The following is a 21,425-nucleotide window of genomic DNA, read 5'->3' on the forward strand; positions in this document are numbered from 1 at the left end:
AGTTCATTATTTTCTTTACTGGTCAGAGACTTAGAAATCAATGGATGGAAGTTTGTGTTTATTTTCCTTTTTGTTCCTTTTATGGGTCGATACAGCACATGTTCAGACCTTCTGAGTCTTACCTTTGAAATTATGCTCAAATCCTGCCCATTTAGGCCGTGGGCCAGAATCTGTACGATGACTTTTCGTATGAACTGTCAGGGGGCAACTTTCTTCCACTGGGATAAGTTGCTACACATAGCAGTGATCTCAAAACACCAATGTTCCCACGTTTTCATTTGACCATTAATAAGTTATAGCCGATAAAATATCTAAACTGGTGCGCTCCGGTCCAAGAGGTCACGTGATTCGATTTTTGCTGCTCAGCCAATCAGATCGCTGTATTGTCAGCTGAGCGAGTTCAACCAGTTCATCATGGCTGCGCCTGTAAAGGGTTGTAAACATTTGTTTCCAGACGAAAAAAGTCAAATAATAGCATTTTGTGGCGCCAGTTGGAAAAAAACTTTATGGCAAGGAGAAATAAATAGCCCAGACCATCCATCATTAATTTTCTAACACGCTTATCCCTGCTGGGTTCGTGAGGTGTGCCGGTGTCTATCTCCAGCTGTCAATGGGCGAGAGGCGGGTACAACATTGACAGGTCGCCAGTCCATCGCAGGGCAGAAATAGCCCAGACTTTTGCCCAATTTACTGTAATATCACCAAGACCTGCTGTCAACTTATCCCGGTGCAAGAAAGTTGCCCCCTGACAGTTCATACGAAACTTCATAAGGAGACGTCCTACAGATTCTGGCCCACGGACTAATTTTATTCACTTGGAATGAAAATCATAAAATGTTCAGCTCTTGCTGTTAACCCACCATCTGCAGATCAGACATCATTGCAGTCCTTGCTATCATCTTATAAACCCTTGATTTCTCTCTGTCACACAAACCTCCATAACAGTCATCTTGATCCATTCCAACTTACCTGCACGCTCTTCATCACATCTTTGCAACTGGAAGAAAGAAAACTGGAACTTCTAATATAATTTCATTCTTTCAGTGATTGAACCATCTACACGTCTTCATTTCAATTACATTTTTTCAATTCAATTTTATTTATATAGCATGAAACATCTCAAGGCACTTTCCAAAGTCAAATTCAATCATATTATACAGATTGGTCAAATAAATGTCCTCTCTAAGGGAACCCAGTTGATTGCATCAAAGTCTTGATAAGCAGTATTCACTCCTCCTGAAAGAGCGTAGAGCCACAGGGACAGTTGTCTGCATTGTCCATGGCTTTGCAGCAATCCCTCATACTGAGCAAGCATGAAGCGACAGTGGAAAGAAAAACTCCCCTTTAACGGGAAGGAAAAACCTTCAGCATTTATGAAATTGAAATAAACGCAAAGAACTAGTTTCTGGTCAAACGTGGTAAAAGATCTGCTTTGAATTGTCTGCAAGCACTTCTTTGCATGTCTGGTTTTCAAACATAACATTTAATTTTTCATTATGATACATGAAATACTTTGGAATTGAACAGAATAATATGGCAGGGCTGAGTAGGAAGCTATTGGTTTAAATTTCTGATTTGAATTCCTATAACTTGAGTGGGCCCAGCTGCTCCCTTGAACCCATCTCTGTGGGTGGTAAATTCTCACAGCAAAGTAAAAGTGCTGATCTGGGTCTGTGCAAAGTAACATTTGTCAAGCATAACACAATGGACCCTGTGAGGGCAGTTTCTGTTTACACTCTCATACGTTGTGCGATATGGGATTTGATGCTTTGAGACTCCTCTTTGGACTGACCTCCCTGGCTGCGAGTAATGAGGCAGGAAAGGCTCTCAGACAAGGAGCCGCACTTAAACTCACGGTCAAATGTTCTTTGGCTTGACCCATCTTTTTGTTTAGCTGAAGATCTAATGATCTGTGCACAGCATGAGGACTTCAGAGGAATGTGTTTATTGTCAGACATTTACACGTAAAAATATTTATTTACATCATTCTTTTCTTTTATTCCCTTTTTTGGAGGAGGGGGCTCCCAGAGAGAACGCTGAGCTTTGCTCGCTTGAGTTTGTCGTCATCTCCTGGTGGGAACCCTCTACTGTCGTTCTCTGCAGGCCCAGCAGAGCTTTTTCCTTCCTTAAAGAACTCCTGTGTTCTGTCTGCAGAGGGCAGCATGTGCATACGTGTTCATTCAACACATAAACTGGAAGCTGACTGAACTACTGAGCAGGTTTTAATCTAAGAAGATGACGGCTAAATGTTTAAACCCTGCAGTGTGGGAGTCATTCATTTTCCGTGATTAGTTTAAATAGAATGTAAAGATCCGTGTCGAGCCCTTGACTTCAGGGTTCGGTTATTGTTTTAAGCCACTGAATGAGTTTGATGATAGGAAAATTCATGTTTGTGTTACAAATACTATGCAGAATTACATTTGAAACAAAAAAAACCCAAACAATTTAGACTTGTTTAGGTGGGTTTGCTTGTATATTGACTTCACTTTGCTGTTTTATCACAACACCAACTTACGGACTGTTTTCATTCCCATTATTGTGATACTTTGTCAGATAAGCTGCCTTAACTGCTTCCAGTAAATTTCACACAAGCCCTTAGTTCAGGTAGTAAGAAAAATACTCTACATGTTGCAGATTTAAAAACCGTTTTCCATTAAAAGATAGAGCAAGGTTAAACACTTCTGGCCTGAATGACTGAACCCTTGTTCTGTAAAATATCAGAGCAGCAAAGTATAAAGCTCCTGGTTTTCTTGCAAAAGCACATTTTGAATATTTTGTACACTACAGAATTGGAACTAAAAGTTGTCATGATTTGTCTTTGGATGAACCCAGACATAGCACGCACACACAGAGCTGATCTTAAGAGAGTTTATTGTAAAAGTGAATGATGATGACATGATGAACCAGAGTCTGTAACCAGGCGGAGATGAAGGATGCAGGAGCTGACTGGCAGGTACAGAGCGGAGTAATAGTCCATGAACGAGTTAGGCAACAGAGTCCGCAGCTCGGCAAAGAGTTAGCCAGAGCACAGCAGAAGGCCCTTCAGCACGGCAGGTAATGAGTTCTTGAAGGCCAGAGTAACAGCAGGATTAACAGCAGGAAAGGGTGGATACTTGAAGACCAGAACCGTAGCAACATGAAAGCTAATCAGGTGAATACTTGCAGATTGAGTCAATACTGTCCAGAAACTCAGCCTGAGATGCAGAGGGGAGACAGGTGGATCCAGAAACCAGCAGAGATACAAAGCAAAGCACTAAGGCAGAAAAAAAATGATCAGAAGATGATCAGAAGGTGCAAACCAGGCAGACAGGCGAGGAGTAGGTGTTGAATGATGACAGACCGGCAAAGAAGTGTTCTTCTTTTCCTTTTACTGGCGGATCGCAAACAATTTATAGGTGCATACCGCCACCTACTGTACATGAGTGTGTAGCTCTATGGTTCTACCTAATATATTCTATTTTTTAATTTTGTGTTATGTAAAAATAAAAACAATACTTTATTAATGACCATATTTTCCTCTCTATCTCCAACTCGCCCCAATATTCATTTAATTCTCCATTCTCTCCCATTTTCCATAATTACTTTCCTCATCCTCTCTCAGTTGCATATTTAATGCATTTCATCAGAACATGATCCACATTTTCTGTTCCTCCACAACCCTCACATATATCATTATTTCTCTTCCCTAGTATATACAAAAACTCAGTCAGATATGTGTGTCCAGTTCTTAATCTAGTAAAAATTATCTCTTCCCTTCTGCTTCTTTCTCCATAATTTTTAATTATTACAGATTTTTGAATCCTATATAATCTTCTTCCTTTCTCATCTTCATCCCATATTTTTTGCCACATTTTTGCCACTGTTTCTTTCTTTTTAATTATTGATTTCCCTTCCCCTTTCCTAAATGTAATCTCAACTACATTCTGCTTTCCTAAACCCTTTTTAGCTAGCTTGTCTGCTGTTTCATTTCCTTTCACCCCTTCATGTGCTGGTACCCAACAGAACTGAACATCTATTCCACACTTATATAACACTAAATAAACTCTGATAACTATCTAACACAAGGTCTTTCCTATTATTTCCTCCTGAGTGAATACTTTTTATTGCAGCTTTGGCAGAGAAGTGAAGGCAGAGGGAGGCTTAAGTAGGGAGGCTGACAGGTGAAGTGAGTCTGACTTATTAGTGACTGACAGGTGTGACTGACTGCAGCAGGAGTGAAGGGAAAGCTGAGTGAGAGGAGGAGGAGGAAACTGAAAACTAACAATAAATAAAGCTAGATTCTAACTAAACCCAGACAACGAGGAAGAACTGAAAAATAGTTAACAAAAGCCAGATCAAAACTAAACCCTGACAAAAGTAAGTAAAATATTCTTGCAGTTAAAGTATTTCTCCTTTAATTGAGCAGGTAAATAAGATTGTGAGTATTTGACCCCTAAAATAGGATAATTAGATAAACTGCACTTGAAATAAGATGATTGAGATGAGTTGTTCCTATTTTAAGTGCAAAAATATTATTCCACTGGCAAATCATTTAAACGTGTCTGTTAAAATCAAGAAAATTTTACTTGCTTTTAGTTCTCCTTTTGCAGTGTATATGTTTGGATGAAGCGCTGCATGAAAGCAAGCCCAGAACATTCCATTTCCCACTAAATCATGGCACAAATGGCTCTACATCACAATAATTCAAAGTCTATGTCCATTTAATTGATTTTAGCCGTTAATCTCATTTTAGGGAATTACAAAGCTGTCAGCAGCTTTGTAATTCCCCCAGACTCTCCCCTCATCACCGTCTTTCATGGTAGACAGACCAGTGGAGTAGGTTGTCTCCAGTGAGTTTATGGAGCTGTGTGGGGTCCAGGCTAAAGCAGGAAATACACTGGGTGCATAACATAAGTGGCACGGCTTACAGGCGTGTTTTTGAAAGCGTAGATTTACACCAGACAATGCAAAGTACGCTCCACCGCTGCGTGTTTCGACACATGGAAAGAGCACCAAGGAGAAGGCGTGACTCCTCCTGCTAGTTGATGAAGTGTAGCAAGAGGAAAGGCAGAGAGCTCCATAAAAATGGGTGCATCCCATCAATCCGCAGCATCAACAACAATGTGACTTGTACCACCTTGTGTCCGAACTGAGGCTCGACTGTTATTTTGGGATACTTCTGAAAGTAAAATTTGACACAGGATGTTGTATTCCCGTTCCTTCCCTGCCAAACAGGAGCATATACTCGTCTGAAAATAGAACATCTATCTAATTTAGGCATTGCATAGCGTAAATACGTGCGTTGTACATGCGTATTATTATGCTAGTCCAAACTTATTGACTGATTAAAATGTAAAGCTAACCTAGGATGCGTGTATGCTGCTTTGCTGTGCTCACGTGCTGGAACACGTCTGGAACCACCTCCTGTTGTGTCAGGTCAGAAAAAACAACATTGGCAGAATTTGAAGCACAGGGTGAATGTAGTGAGTGTCCTTCTGGCAGACGGGGATATTCTGGAGAAGCCGCTGTCGTCTGCCAAGGTAAACGTCTCTGCTCCTGAATATACACCCGTCCCAGGATTGCTTAGGCCTCTTTTCTTCTGCTTGTGAAAAAAGCAACAGCACTTCTCACCTATTTGTGATCTTCTTCAACTTGAATGAAAAAAATACCATGGTAAGAGACTCATTTTTCTGATACTGAAGGCAGCAATACCATCCCTGAAAGATCTAGTGTTGAATCTTGTCATGACTTTGCTCGGTTATTCCGTTTTCTAAAACTGTATGCCAGCTACCTGGTGCAAAAATACCTTGGAGCTGTAAATACAATCTCTGCTTGAGTGGAATTATTCCCATACCCTCTAAGGCAGAGCTGCTCTAGCTTCAAACCTGACTTTTATTACTAGTCGGAGCATAAAGGTGAAAGAAAGCAACAGATGTGATATGATTTGGTTCATTCCTGTGGCTCCACTTGGAGCTTACTCTGAAGCATGGAGCTCCTCACCAGGTCACCAGGCTAGAGCACTTTCACAGCTGACTTCTCTTCTTCATCCTCTGCTCCATCTTTTCTGAGTCAGACCTCATTAATAGGTTAATTAATCCTGGTAGACTGGGATTTCAGTGGAAACTGTTTGATAACACTCTGCTGCTGCTGTAAATGGTACAGTATGACTTCTTCCATACTGAAGAGCGATAGGCGTTACTAAAAGTGTGGTATGTTTATGTCATGTGGGATCTTTGCAATCCCTCATTGTTTGCTGTCCTCAGGGTTGAACCTGCACACCCTACAGGGGAAGCTCGTTTCAGGTGCTTGGATCTGGGATGCTGTCGTGAACCGTATTTCATGAGGATTGGAATGTAGATGTTCCAGGAAATTGCGAAAGACTGGCGACCTGTCCAGGGTGTACCCCACCTCTCGCCCAGTGAATGCTGGAGATAGGCACCAGCAACCCCCATGACCCCATGAGGGAATAAGCGGGTCAGAAAATGGATTGATGGATGGATGAATGGATGTTCCAGGAAATTTCTTATACAAAGGTCTTTATGCAGGCAAAGCCCCAATGAGCCTACCCCTGCATTCTTCCATCAGTCCTGACCAAAAAATACTTGAACTCCTTCACTTAGAGCAAAGCCTCACCTCTGACTTTGAAAGGTTATTCAAACCTTTCAAAGTCATGGTTTTAATAACTAAAGTCAGTAAATGGTTTCAGTGGAGAGACTGGCCTGAAGATGCTAACAAGAATCACATTATCTGCAAAAAATGCAATGGACATTTATGTAGTGACATGCAGTCACAGCTATGCCCTATAAAACTGAAAATAACTTGTGAATACTTTATCATCACTTTCATTGCTTTCACAATAAATACCACAAAGTATCATAATAAGCGTTAACTTCATATCGCCACCCCTACTCGGACTTTTCCAAACCAGTACTGTGCCCAAGGAACAAGCTGGACTTTGAGCCAAGAATGTTCACACAGCTCTTGCTTTGGTTCTACGGGCATAGTGTAGTCCGCATAAGTATCCTCAGTACCCCACACAAAATGCTGTGGAGACGTGGTTGTATGCTAGCAAAATGGTCCACTGTTCTAGAGAGAAACAAAACAGAAATCTCTATTTGTCCATGTAACTATATTCCAATGAAATTCGTCTTCTGCATTTCACCCATCTCTTAGGTGGGCAGCTTCCAGCACCCAGGGAGCAATCTGGGGCTAAGGGTCTGGCTCAGGGAGCCGTAGTGGTCGCCTGTGGGGTTCTGACCGGATTCCTGCATCCTTCTCCGAATGCAAGGACGCTGCACTAACCACTATGTCACCAATCCACCTGCTTTTGGGGCCACCACAGCACTCCGAAACCCTTCTGTGGCCAAAAACGGAGATATGGAGATAATAACCTAATTAATATCTCCTGAGAAATCTTCAGTACAATGTGAGCTGATTGTGCGTAGAATACAAGCTGAATCTTGGGTAGCAAAATAAAAACTCAAAGCTCAGTTTCTGATTTCAACATTGAGGTCTCCTTCTGAGGATACTGCAGTCAAGACAAGTTTCACTGGTGAATGGGGGGAGAAATATGAAACTTTGTTAAAATGCGTAGATCTGCTTTGCCTCCATGCCACTCAGTGTTTTACTTAATTTGTGTCTCTTTACAGAGGATGCAGGGACTTATTTTCCCAGCATAAAGAGAGATCCAGGCCGTTATTTGCAGCCCTGCTCAGACTCTGTGAAGACCTGGCTGCGCAGCATGAAGACTGCCGGGAAGGTTCTCATCCTCATCACCAGCTCCCACAGTGACTATTGCAGACTCATCTGTGACTACATCCTGGGGTAAGAGACTGAACGGCTCTCAAACAAGGCTTACTTTGATTCTTACCATAACGTCCATGAAAAAGTACGCACCCAGGAGATTTCTGATACGTCAACTCTTTCACGCCATAAGGCATTACCTCACTCTTTTTCTTTTTGGTTGTTGAGTTTCTATTTAAGTGGGTTTCTATGTCTACCTTTTTCAAGATGGCGCTGCGCAGACAGCAGCCATTCACCTCGGCTCCTTATCTTAAACAAAAAAAAAAAAAAAAAAAACATTTTGAGATCAAAAAAGCTTATCTTCTCAGCAAGATTCAGTCAAACTAAAGGCTCAACTAGTTTGCAGTCTTTCAGTGGATAGACGCCAATACAGTGATAAACACTTGAAAAAACAAGGGAAAATCCATTCAATTAGAAATTGACCAATTTTTCCTTGGTCCACCCTGACTTTCAATTTGCAGTTTAAATCCATGACAATCAAAATATTTTTTTCCCTCGTTCATTAATGCATTAAGTCTGAAGACTTGTGAGGTTTGCCATCTCCCAGCACAGTCCCAAGAGCATGGATGAGATCTCAGGTGACAGGCAGTTATTCTAGAGAACTAAACAGGGCTGTCTGAGGTCTGTAACCCATCAGGAAGACCACCATCTGCTCCTTTGCAGAGCTCTGGCAGCACTCACCGTGTTCCTCCTTGCACAAAAGGATCTCCAGTGACCACCGGTATGAATGTCCCAGACCAAACCATTAGAAACAGACTTTATGAGGTTCCCTGGTAGGCCTGATTTCCAATAGTATGCCCTGTGCTTCCTTTGCCAGAGAGCACCGGCATTGGCAATGGTCAGCACTAACGCACTGTTGTTTTCACAGAAGAGAGCAGGTTACTCTGAGTTCATGTAAATGGTAAATGAGTTAATGTGACAGATGTGAAAGGTCCTGTAGATGCTGCAGTGAATCTTGTGGTGCCTGCAACATTGTTCAGGGTGATAGTGTTGGTCTGGGGAGGCATCTCCATGGAGGGAAGAACAGACCTGGACAGAATAAACGCCAGCTTCCTGGCTGCCGTTAGGTATTAGGATCAAATAGATAGATGCCTAATCTGACTAAAATGTAACAAAAATATACAAATTAACATATGCATATATACAAATAGATTTTTTACATACCGTACGTGTCAGCGATCGATGTACCCAGAGAAGTCAAGTGCAAGTGACAAGCAGAGGAGGTGAAGCAGTCTAATAACTATGGCTACTTCTCCCCTACTGCGAGCGTACACACACACACACACACACACACACACACACACACACACACACACACACACACACACACACACACACACACACACACAGTGTGTACTTGTACTTGCAGCAGAGGTTGAAATGTTTTTGCACATTTTACTTGTAAAATGAGGACTCTGATGTAAAGTGAGAAAAATTTTAGGTGCTGGGCTGGAGGTGTCTCCCATAGCGGACCTCAGTCCACCAATCTGTGAAAAAAGATTTCTATTTTCCAAAAAAGATCTCTTAAAAGTCAAATAAGTATTTTTTTTTTTCAAAAACATTTATTTTTAAAAGTAAAAATAGACAAAATACCTTCAAGGCATAGGGTTAGGGTCAGGGTGAGGCTATAGAAAGGGTTGAAAATTAATGGAAGTCAAGGCACAGTCCTCAGTATTTGAAACAAGGGTGTGTGTGTGCGTGCGTGCGTGCGTGCGTGCGTGCGTGCGTGCGTGCGTGCGTGTGTTTTGTCATGTTCCAGTCACTGCTTTAAACAGCCAAAGGATGCAGATTTCTGTTTTGATAGCTCCACAGGAAATAAGGCCAGCTTTATCTTCCAAGGGTAGGTTCAGGGAGAGGACTGTGTTGTTTAGACTGGGTTCCTCTGCTGAAAAACACTTCCTTGTTTTTCCTAGTGTTAAGCTTAAAAACTCATGATCTGCAGTAAAGTACAATACTTCTTTAGTTTTTCAACTGTAGTGTTGTCAGTTCACTGTTGAGAAAGGATTTCAAGGTCAAAGAAGATCCTGTCCTTGATCAGAGCTGCTTTAGTGCGGTGAGCCGGCCGAGGGATGGTGAAAGGCTGCTCTCTAAAATAACACGGTTATGCCGGAGCTGTGCAGCAGGAACCCACCTGGCCAGCAACGTGCCTAGAGAAGCTGCTCTTTTTATTTTTTGTGTGAGCATAGTTATGGCTTTTTTTCCCTCCAAAGAAGTGATGGAAGTCTTTATTCAAGAGCCAAGGTTTTTTTGTCAGCTGGAGCAAATTTAGTTCTGCATGTTTTCGGTTAAATTCCCACCCGAGCTCTTGGTTTCCAGAGGTGACAGGATTCCAACAATGTGGTATTTTGAAATATTTTTGCGAATATGTCGATAATGGCCTAAATATACCATTGTAATTTAAAAGGTATGTTGAATAAGGAAATAGACAGGGTGTTAAGGAATAATATTTTAATAAATAAAGAATTCACGTAAAAGGAGATTTAAGTTAGGAATTGGCAACAAAAAGTCAAAAGTCCTGAGAGATTGACGTCAGAAAATAATGAGAAGCAATTCTGATTGTTCAGTTACCTTTACAGCTCATGCATGTTGTTAAGACTTATTGTTTTTGTTTGCCAATGATTAAATACATTAAAATGAAGAGTGGCTTGTTGTGGAGACATCTCTGAGACATTGGGAGCTGCTGTTTTTCTGCTGTTGTCCCCTCCTCAGTGCTATCTCAGCACCAGTGATCAGTGGGTATTCTACCTTCTTAGTCTCCTCATGTTATCTTCAGGTATTGTGGACAAGTAGGGTGTTGGCGGAATGGAAATCAGCACTTTGGTCTGTATACACAGCTTTGGTGACTGTCACTGCTCTCCTCTCAGTCTTCATTGACCCAGCCTCTTGTTATTCGAGGAAGACTTACTATTTCCCCATAAGCATGGATTTTTTTTTTTTTTTTTTACTTTTTTGTCGGTATAACAAATTGACAATAGACTCAACTTAAACATAAATCCGTCAACGGTCACTTGTCTGCTGCTGGATTTTAAATTCTGGTCATTCCGTACCAAATTCATTTATCCGCTTGAAAGCCTTGTGAAATTATTATTTTGTAAATAAATGGTCTTATTTTTTTTTTTATTGCTGCACAATTCTTCCATGTCTTGTTTTTGTCATCTGACTCTTCAGTTTACATCCATATGCCTGATTGACAAGTGAGCCTACACATCCAAGTTGCCAGGGGTGTGATGTTGATTGGCATGTATCATGAAGTGATCTGATTGGATAAACAAGGACATAAAGAGTGCTGATTGGCCACATATGCAGAGAGCTGCGGCCAGAGAAGACTTTTTAAGTAACCGATTAGAGACCAGCCTGAGGTGACATGGAAGCCAACAGTTTAAAAGCATACATACACATTCATTTGGCCGCCGTGTGTCGCCATTGAAAAAATATGAATTTGAACTTGCTTGAAAAATAAATAAATAAATAAACCCAAAATAGCATGGAATGCTGCCACTGATGGAACATATAGCAGGGGTACTCAATTCCACTCCTAGAGGTTAGGTGGCCTGCTGCTTTTAGATGTATGCTTGGTCCAACACACCTGAATCAAATGTTAGTTAGTTCCACAGCATGCAATCAAGTTCTCCAGGGTCCTGCTAATGATCTGATTATTTGACTCAGATGTGTTGGACCAGAGACACATCTAAAAGCTGCAGGACACCGGACCTTGAGGACCGGAATTGCAGATCCCTGTTATATGGTGTCTAAAGTGTCCAACACCATTGTCTGACCTAACAAATGTTCTGCTGGAAGAATGGTCATAAAATTTCAATAAAAAGTCTGTTGAAGCTTGTCGGGACCCTTCCAAGAAAGGTTGCAGGTGTTTTAGCTGCTAAGGGTATTACCCTGCATGTACAGCATGGGTGTCAAAGTCATTTCTATATTAGGCCACTTTGGCATCATGAAGACAATAAAAGGGCTGGTCACACCTGTATAGATGACACTTGATTTCATAATTTCATTCCAGTTCACATAAAAATGTAAAACAAACTCACAGTAACGTAAAATTAGCAACCTTCATCCCATTTGAACAGTTTAGCTACAAAAAAAAGTTGATATTGGGGAGAGTTAAAACTTTAAACTCATGATTCTGCATCACTTTTTCTGGGTTGTTTTAATGTGTTGTGGAAAAACTGACATGTAGTGGCAGGATGATGTTACTACACAGTTAAAAATCAACTTATGTTACAGTAGGCACAGTTTCAGCAACTTTATACAATTTAAAAGGATAAATGTCTCTATTTTATGACATGGTATGCCTTTTTTGTCTCTTGAGAGCTGGATAAATTGCCTTTACTGGGCGGATTTGGCCCGTGGGCCTTGAGTTTGACACGTGATGTACAGCATGAAGGGTAATATTACTGTTCATGTACCCCACTTTGAATTGTCTTGTTACTGAAATGTGCTATACAAATAAACTTACCTATCCTGGCCTTACCCTATGGAATCAAGGATGGGATAAGTAACGGAATTTAAGAGTTTAAAATAATTTTTGTGATCCTTAAAGGCTTTGTATTTGTATCTTAACATTTTTAAGATGGACTTCCATAAATACGTTGAAGTAAACATTAAATTGCCACAACCAATTATGGCGGTTTAATTTCCAAAAAAAAGTAAAAAACAAAACAACTGGACTAGTTTTCCGTAGTTTGAAGACGTTTCGCTTCCTATCCAGGAAGCTTTCTTAATTCTAAAAGTCTGGATTAATGTGCCAGCAGATTGAACCGAAACTGATCCACTCCTCTGAGTTTCGGTTCAATCTGCTGGCTTAATGACTTTAACGACTGCCCATTACTAAGGGGGTGGACCTGTTTCTGTTGACTTTGCATGTTAATAGACCTTTTTGAGCAGTAGTATGAAAACTTGATACTCCACATTACTCCAGACTTTTTGAATTGAGAAAGCTTCCTGGAGAATCTTCACTGGCGGTTTAATTTCAAATCAAACTAACTCTTGTACAAATATCTACGTAACACATTTGGCAGTGTATTATTCTAAGAGAAAGCATTTACAACATGTTATCTGCTGTGGCACCCTGATTCAGTCACCAAGACGAACACAGGAGAGACAGAACGCAAATGCCATGTCATTTATTTCATTATGATGACACTAAAGCTCAAAGGACTATAGAAATCTTAATGAGACGCGGCAGTCTGTTATCCTTGTAATATTGAGTTTCACTTGTTTTTGTCTGTAATGCTATAATTTATTAATCCTCCTGGTATTAATGATGGTTCTGCCTGACTGATTAACACCTAATGCGAGGATAAAGAGTGTGACAATCCACCCGGTTGAACAAACAGCTGATTTTTCTGTCAGTAGATCCCTTCATGTTGTAATCCCTTAAGGTAGAGTTGTGTAACTTACACCTCTGGAGCCACATGTGGCCCTTTAGGCCCCTTAGTTAACCCTTTTTTATGCTGCATTTGTATAAACATTTGGCAATAGAATTAAACTGATGATACTTTTTTTTTATTCTTTTATTTTGCCATAAGGCTGCACACTACATGTTCCTTCTTTGTTTTCTATTAATATGGAGTGTTTAATTCTAGAAAACTGTTTTATTCACTTCCCTGAAAGGTATTTTTTTTTTTTTTTTTTGGTGGGGCATAAAGGAAGATCTGCTCACCAAAGTTGCATTCAGGGTTCCTTAGTATCAACATATTTGGGACGGTTAGCGTTGTTAGATAAATTCCGTTTTTATTTGATTATTCTTTTGGTCATTCTGTTACTTAAAGGCAGATTCTGCGATTTTTTTTCTGGAATATTCCCCAAGTCCCTTTTTAAATAACTGTGCATGTGCAAGACTTACTTGCTTATTCGCTCCTCAGGGGGATCAGGTGAAAAAATTTCCCAAATCCACTCTGGTCATATTTCTTTCTAAGCCTTTACATGGTTTGCTTCTTGTGACTCTCAGCCATGTTCAAAGTATACGGCAAGAGCAGCGGAGCGGCAATGAATGGCTATCACCGAAGCTAACTGCTAAGTTAACGACTAAGCTAAACGGATACATAAACACAGAGCTCTCAACTCTCATGCAATGACCGTGTGACACACGCATTTCCCTGACTTCACATTCACACACACCACACATACCATTTCTCATGCATAAACCCCACCTTCTGCGGAGCTGTTTCGGCTTCTTTCACAGCTTGTTTCTGCCCCAGTTCATGTTAACAGAGCAGCAGTAAGAGCGATCAGACTTATAAATATTTTTGGTCTTAACCAGTGGTGAAAGTATAAACCAGTACGATCCGGTACTGCGTACACAGGAGACAAGAGGGGAGAGCGGAATCCAGTATCATTAAGTATAAATTATGCTGGTACCAGACGTTTAGCAAAAATTTAATTTTTTTTTCTACACTCACTTAGGAACCGGTGAGGAGCTTGGAAAGCTCTGCCTATACTTATCAAATCTGGGGTTGCAATGCATAAAAAGTGCTATATTTCCTGTTGGATTCTGCCTTCAAGACTATTAGTGGGCTAAAGACGAAGTAGAATGTAATCATTCTGTTCAATCCGACCAGAAATAAAACATGTTCTGAGAACAACTTCAATCTTAGCCTTCGGCTTTAATCACAGACTAGAGTGTCCTGCGCAATAGAGGAAGGAAGGAAGACATCAGCAGCTGGATTATGCGTAAAGACGCAGGGTGAACCCCTGGTGCTTCAAGTGTTGCAGCTGTGGGGAAAATGTCGGACCATATAGGCTTGATGAAACTCAGCCTCATTCACCAATGGGGTTATAGATCTACATGGATAAACAAACCCAAAGATTAATGATAATCGGGGGTGTTTTCATTGCATGGATATGAATCTGATAATTCAGATTGTGCCTTTTATAATCAACTACAATATTTTCTTGTTAAAGCCAGGAGAAAAAAGATTGTGTTATGATGTTAAGCTGTTTTTGAAGAATTTCTTTTTGTAAAACCATATTTCCCCCTTTTTAAAAACTAAAAAAATTCAAACTCAACATTATTTATACTATCTAAAAACTAGTAATTCAAAACAGAATAAAAAGTTAAAGCCAGCAAAATGTAAAATAAAATTCAGATCCACAAAAACAAACTATAAAATCTTCAAAAGCTAACATCTCAATCTGGGTTAAAGGCCAAAAATAAAATGTGTTTTAAGAGAATATTAATCACACAAAGTGAAATGGCCTGCCTGAAATGTAAAGCTACTTGAATCTAGAGTTTTGTGCAAAGACAGAGAAAGTGGGGTTATCGCTTTGAACTCTTTGTTTTTCTGATGACTAATAATAACTAATCTGCCAACGTGAGCAAACGAGAAGGAGCATGCTTATGAAGCAGGTCTGACAGATACTTGAAAGCAAGGCCGTGAAGACATATTAAAATGATTCCAAATGTGAACCAGCAGCCTATAAATTGCTGCTAAACTGGAGAAATGTGCTCTCATTTTTTGGTACCAGTTAAAAGAAGAGCAACAGCATTTTGGACCAGCTGCAGTCAAGCCACTAAAGTTTTGTTAAGCCCGGAGTGAAGTGCAGTGCAGGAATCTAACCAAGTTGTAATTAAAGCATAGATAAAAATCTTTAGTCAGCTGTCTCAGTTTGAAGAAGCTGGACTTGACCACAGATTTTAAAGGTATACTATGCAACCGGGGTTGATTTTCCAGCGAGGCTCCCCCCAGAGGGCGAAAGTAAAAGTGCACTGTCGTAAAGATGCTCAGCTGTTCTGGTTTCTCCGTCAAGCCAGGCGCGGTTGTTTTGAGCTTAGCAGACAGGCAAACGCAACGAAAAGTGGAAAAAACGGCAGTACAAACAATGACTAACAGTGAAGGTATGAACACCAAGCTTCCCGCAGCGCTATCTTGGCGAGGCGGCACCAAGCCGCCGCCGCGGCGGCCGCCGCCTCCGCCGCCGCCTCACCAGTTTTATTATTATTATTATTGTTATTATTTATATATATTTTTTTATGTTGGCGAGACGCTACCGCCACCGCCTCGCCAAGCCGCAGCCGCCGCCTCGCAGCGGTAGCGTCTCGCCAACATAAATAAAAAATAAAATAAAATAATAATAATAATAAAACTCGATATGCTTGCATGTTTATTTGACGTTAACACGCGGTTCTTTGTTGTTGCTTTCGCGCGTGCATATAGTGAATGGCAGGGCAAAAACACATGGAGTTCTCGCCGTAAAGCGAGACTTCTGTGTGTGCGGGCCGTGAGCTCCTGCAATTGCAAGTGCGGTATTTCCCCCACACACCCCCAGGGCTGCCGAGAAAACCTTTGTTCGACCTGAAATGACTCATTTAATCATCCAAAACGGTATGGAACACATTGATTAACTGAAAAATGTTGCATATTTTCCCCTAACTGTGCTAAACACTGGTTTCTCATAACTGACACCAAAAGGACGGGGTAAAGAGAGAAGAGGAAGAGGCCAAGCATGGAGCTTTGAGGCACTCTGCATGAGTACCACTCATGCAGAGTGCAGTTCTCCATTCTTAAAAAAGGAGTATAATAATACCGGCAATAATGTAAAACTGCTTTTTTTACCTTATTCAGTGATAACTTGTACATTTGAACAGTTGTGTTTTTTTCTATTTTAACCCACTAACAATATCGGTTGACACTTCTCTTTCATTTTTAACAAAAGTAAAACATGTCCACTTCCATGTCTAATCAGATAAAAATGAGACAGAGTTGACTGGACCCTTCCAGCATTCAGACAGCGACCCAAATATTTCAAATATGTTGAATCAGGACATTTCCAAACTTGTTTATTGGCAAGGTTATTTGATAGGGACAGAACAAAAGTTTTGTTACAATAACCGATGCTACTATGTTCAAAGGCCATATAGTGGATGCTAATTCACAGACCTGGGGTCCGTTCTTCGTACGTTGCTTAAAACATCCAAGATCAAATGAGACATCCAAGATGATTTCATCCGGCTAATCCTGATCCGGCTAATTGGGTTCTTCAAACACACCTGTTGTTTACGATTAGTATCACTGGATTGAGTTATCTGAGACAACTGCGCGTTCATGCGTTTGTTTAAAAGGGGAAATGTATCAATAGTAGAAACAATGATCAGCAGTGCTGCTATTGGCTGTTCAGCATGAACAAAGAACGCCCACAGTTTTTTTTTCCCAGCAGAACACGAGCTTTTAAAAGACGTTTATGCCGAATTTGAGTCAATTAAAACGACAGGTAACACCTCAAAGTCTGCTAAAACCAGGAGAGAGGGCTGGCAAACAGCAGCAAACAAATTAAATTGTAAATATTGTCCATGATAGATGTTTCTATCACTTTCTACAGTATGTATTTTTGCATTTTAATAATTTCATAAGTACTAAGTTCTTTTATGTCAGAGCCTCCATGGGAGCCACTAGAACATGGGGGGAAAAAGTGAAGTACAAGAATATTCTACAAAATGATAGCCTTTAATTATTATACTGTATTTTAAAAAGCAACTTCTTCCTCTTTTTTAAAAGCCACTGTTAAATTATGTGTTTGTCTGTTTTTTAACAGCCACCAATAAGAAGGCTGAAAAAAATCGGGTTCTTTTTACTTTTACATGTTTAACCCTTTTTCTTTTTTCTTTTTTTTTTCACATAATGACTCAAGGTGCCATTTGTTCCCTATATTAACGGCATCTTCAACTAAAGAAAAAGTATTTTGACCGGGGAAAAAAAAAATACAAATTAAGAGGAGAAATTGAACTTCACAACGTAAAAAAGAGAAACATTGCACTAGAGATCGAGTTGCTTCAAAAGGACCTTCAGAGTAAATTCTGATACACCATTTTACACATAGTAGTATTACTGACTTTACATAACTATCTCTTACTGCAGGCAAAAGATGACTTGCTGACTTTTCTTTATAAATAATTGTTTAAATAAAACGACAGGAACAAAGCATTATTTGTTTCGTCTTTTATTGAACATAAAATAAAATGGTGTTCCACAATTCTGTCCCTTCCTCTGCCACTAGGTGGTCCAAGTGCGCTGGCTAGACATAGACATCCCTATCTCCTCCGCTACGATCTAATCTTGTTTACATGAAATAAGCCTGCTTGGGAGCAGGCTCAACTTTGCGCACATGTTGCTATGACAGCAAGTCCGGGATGAGTTTCGAAGAACCAAACGATCCAAGATCATGCCAAATCGTCAACAATGAAATCCAGCTAACTGAGTTAGCGACGTACGAAGAACAGACCCCTGGTCCCTAAACATCAAGCATGGAAAATAAAAACAACACAAAGCAATAACAACAATAAAACACTACATTAATGTTCACAGACTTGATTTGAGCCATTATTTGATGCTACCATTAAATTTGTTCAGACCTGGAAGAGATTTCAGTTCAGCAGGTATGGTATTCTAGATCTGTGGCCCTTTTACAGCAAACATGCTCTGTCCAAAAGTTCTGCATCAGGCTGGTCTACAGTTTCTATTTACTGCTCCCTTTGTATTTGAACCCTTGTAGATGTAGTTTAATTGTGGCATATATGAACCATGCATTTAACAATGTCAGGGAGAAGACCATAAATACATTTAAAAGCATTTTCACAAGAGAATAATTTTCTTTCTCTGGGTCCCTGAGCTAAGGGTCTTAGTCAGGGACCCAAAGTTGCAGTCTGTGGGGTTCGAACCGGGTTCTTGCAGCTTTCTCATGACACAAGTGTGCTGCTGTAACCACTAGGCCACCACTCCACCTGTTCTGCTCCATAACTCTCATCTGTAGGGTCCCTTAAAGATATCTTCTCTATGCTCTGTGTTTTTCTTTAGGTGAGCCAGTGATACTGTTTTTATTTTCACTGCTCACTCAGTCATCGTGTCCTCTTCACAGCTCATCCTTTTTATCTGGATGTTACAGGAAGGATTTTGAGGAGCTGTTTGACGTCATCATCACCAACGCCCTGAAGCCTGGCTTTTTTTCCTTGGTGCCCCAGCAGAGGCCCTTTAGGACCCTTGGTGAGTGGCGATGCACGATTCTGTCTACATTAACATTAGTACAGATTTTTAATATTTATATTTTCCATGCAATCTAGACCTTATTGATTTGTTCCCTGATGGGAGAATTTTGCTACAAAACATTGGTGAAATTTGACGGACTACAACAACAACAAAAAAATCTAAAATGTTCCACAGTCAGCTTAGGTCAATAAGTCTTCATCAATGGTCAAGGTGGGAAACCTAACCAACTGATAACCAATATTTATTTGGCTGGAGGCTCTTCACTCCATGAGTACAAATATGATCTGCTCTGGTGCTGTTTCTCTTTGTCTAGAAGGTTATTTGTTTTTATTTTTTGGAATTATTTTTTTTTTCAAATTTTCAGTAAAGCCACTAACAGTACAAACTAATTAGAAAAGCTTCCATCAAAAAAGGGTGGGGCTATTTATTTATTTTTTTATCAAACCTCTGTCAGAATGAAAAAATAGTGTGTTTATACCTAGTATAAACACACTATTATTTCATTTAGCACATGACCACAACTGGTCATGTGCTAAAATGTGTCAGTTCGTTGGATCTTGACCAAGATGATTTCTAACATATGTGACTCAGTCGAGTTTCCGGGCTGACGTATGACTGCGACTGTTGCTGATGCGGCTAAAAAAAAAGTCAGTGATGTGTTCAAGGAATCCGACGTGTCACTGGAAGAAGCAGCGCTCTCAGCAGTTTACTTCAACATAAAACATCAAGAATGAACACGCTATTTCCAGAAATGCTCCCACACTCAGAAGATGTGGTTTGCTGGTTCCTGAGAAGTCCAGTCCACTTAGGCAGCAACACAATTTAGCAACATCAACAAAATGTCCAGAGCATAAAGATGTGCCTAGTCTGTTGGTACTGTGATGACAGAGGACATCTTACCACAGACATCATACATAGCTGGTGTTATATGAATGAAAGATAAAATGGAATGCATGGGTCCTTGTGAGGAGTTACATATGTACACTCCAGTCAGGTTCCTCCAGCTCTCAAAACCGCAGTCATTCACCCCCACCTGAAAAAGCCCTCACTCGACCCTGAGACCCTAGACCCATTTCAACTTACATTTTCTCTTAAAAGTCCTTGAAAAAGTTATAGCAGCCCAACTCCACAATCATCTTCAAATCCATAACCTGTACGAGAAATTCCAGTCTGGTTTCCGGTCAGCCCACAGCATAGAGCCAGCCCTGGTCCGCGTCACGAATGACCTACTTATGACCACGGACCAGGGCTCACCATCTCTCCTCCTCCTGCTGGACCTGTTGGCTGCCATCGACACAGCATTCTGTTTCACCGACTAGAGACTGCGGTAGGACTCTCCGGGACCACACTAAACTGATTCTGGTCATATCAGAGGCAGGACAGAACATGTGGCACTTGGACAACCCAAATCACTGCCCCATACAGTCAGCTGCAGAGTTTACGGGGGTCAGGACGGTAATCATTGAGGCAGGCATTGGTTGTTTTCTTTCAGGGGGGGTTGCACAGGCACAATGATGGATGATTTAAGGGAGGCAGGAACCATGGAGAGCTGCGGGGAGAGGTAGATGCTGTTGAAGTGTTCTTCGATGTGCAGCTTGTAAAGCCTCTAAAAAGACCATCCAGAAGGCAAAGCACAGGCTTTGCCTTCTGGATGGTCTTTTTAGCTTGCTCCATCCATGGTTTCTGGTTAGGAAAATATTCATGTCCCATCACTAAGACTGCACTTCATTTACGATACAGGACAAACTTAATCTGTTTATTAAAAATTCAGTTTTAAAAGGTTGTGTTTGTGTGTGAAAAAAACAGCTATATTCCTCCCTTTGATTTAAGCTTATGTCAAGACGTGGAGTTAGTTTATTTTAATTCAATTCAATTCAATTCAATTCAATTTTATTTATATAGCGCCAAATCATGAAACATGTCATCTCAAGGCACTTTACAAAGTCAAGTTCAATCATATTATACAGATTGGGTCAGATTATACAGATTGGTCAAAAATGTCCTATATAAGGAAACCAGTTGATTGCATCAAAGTCCCGACAAGCAGCATTCACTCCTGGAGAACCGTAGAGCCACAGGAAGAGTCATCTGCATTGTACATGGCTTTGCTGCAATCCCTCATACTGAGCAAGCATGAAGCGACAGTGGGAAGAAAAACCACCCATTAACGGGAAAAAAAAAAAACCTCCGGCAGAACCGGGCTCAGTATGAACGGTCATCTGCCTCGACCGACTGGGGTTACAGAAGACAGAACAGAGACACAACAAGAGAAACAAAAAAGCACAGAAGCACACATTGATCTAGTAATCTGTTCTACATTAGATGGTAGTAGCAGGTGAGCCGTCTTCTCTGGATGATGTCACAGTTAACAGAACGCCAGACCAGGTGTACCTACTATGAAGAGAAAAGAGAGAGAACAGAAAGTTAAAGCAGAAATGACAACACATAATGCATAATTGAAGAACAGTAGAACTCAATATAGTGAGAAAATTAGATCCTGATATACTCCAGTAACCTAAGCCTATAGCAGTAAAACTATAAAGGTAGCTGAGAGTAACATGAGTCACTAGTTATAATTTTTGTCAAAAAGAAAAGTTTTAAGCCTAGTCTTAAAAGTAGACAGGGTGTCTGCCTCACGGACCAAAACTGGGA

At 40.5% G+C, this 21,425-nt stretch overlaps 1 protein-coding gene across 1 annotated transcript in view; it reads left to right on the plus strand.

The window, feature by feature from the left end:
• Nucleotides 1-21,425, plus strand: part of nt5dc1 (5'-nucleotidase domain containing 1) — a 129,681-nt gene that overhangs the window by 54,238 nt on the left and 54,018 nt on the right. Inside the window, exons 7-8 of the mRNA XM_012854098.3 lie at nt 7,629-7,803; nt 18,673-18,770. Of these exons, the coding sequence (XP_012709552.1) occupies nt 7,629-7,803; nt 18,673-18,770 (273 nt within the window). The remainder of the gene's footprint in view (nt 1-7,628; nt 7,804-18,672; nt 18,771-21,425) is intronic.

Source organism: Fundulus heteroclitus, chromosome 15, assembly GCF_011125445.2.
Source record: "Fundulus heteroclitus isolate FHET01 chromosome 15, MU-UCD_Fhet_4.1, whole genome shotgun sequence".
Lineage (NCBI taxonomy): Eukaryota > Metazoa > Chordata > Actinopteri > Cyprinodontiformes > Fundulidae > Fundulus > Fundulus heteroclitus.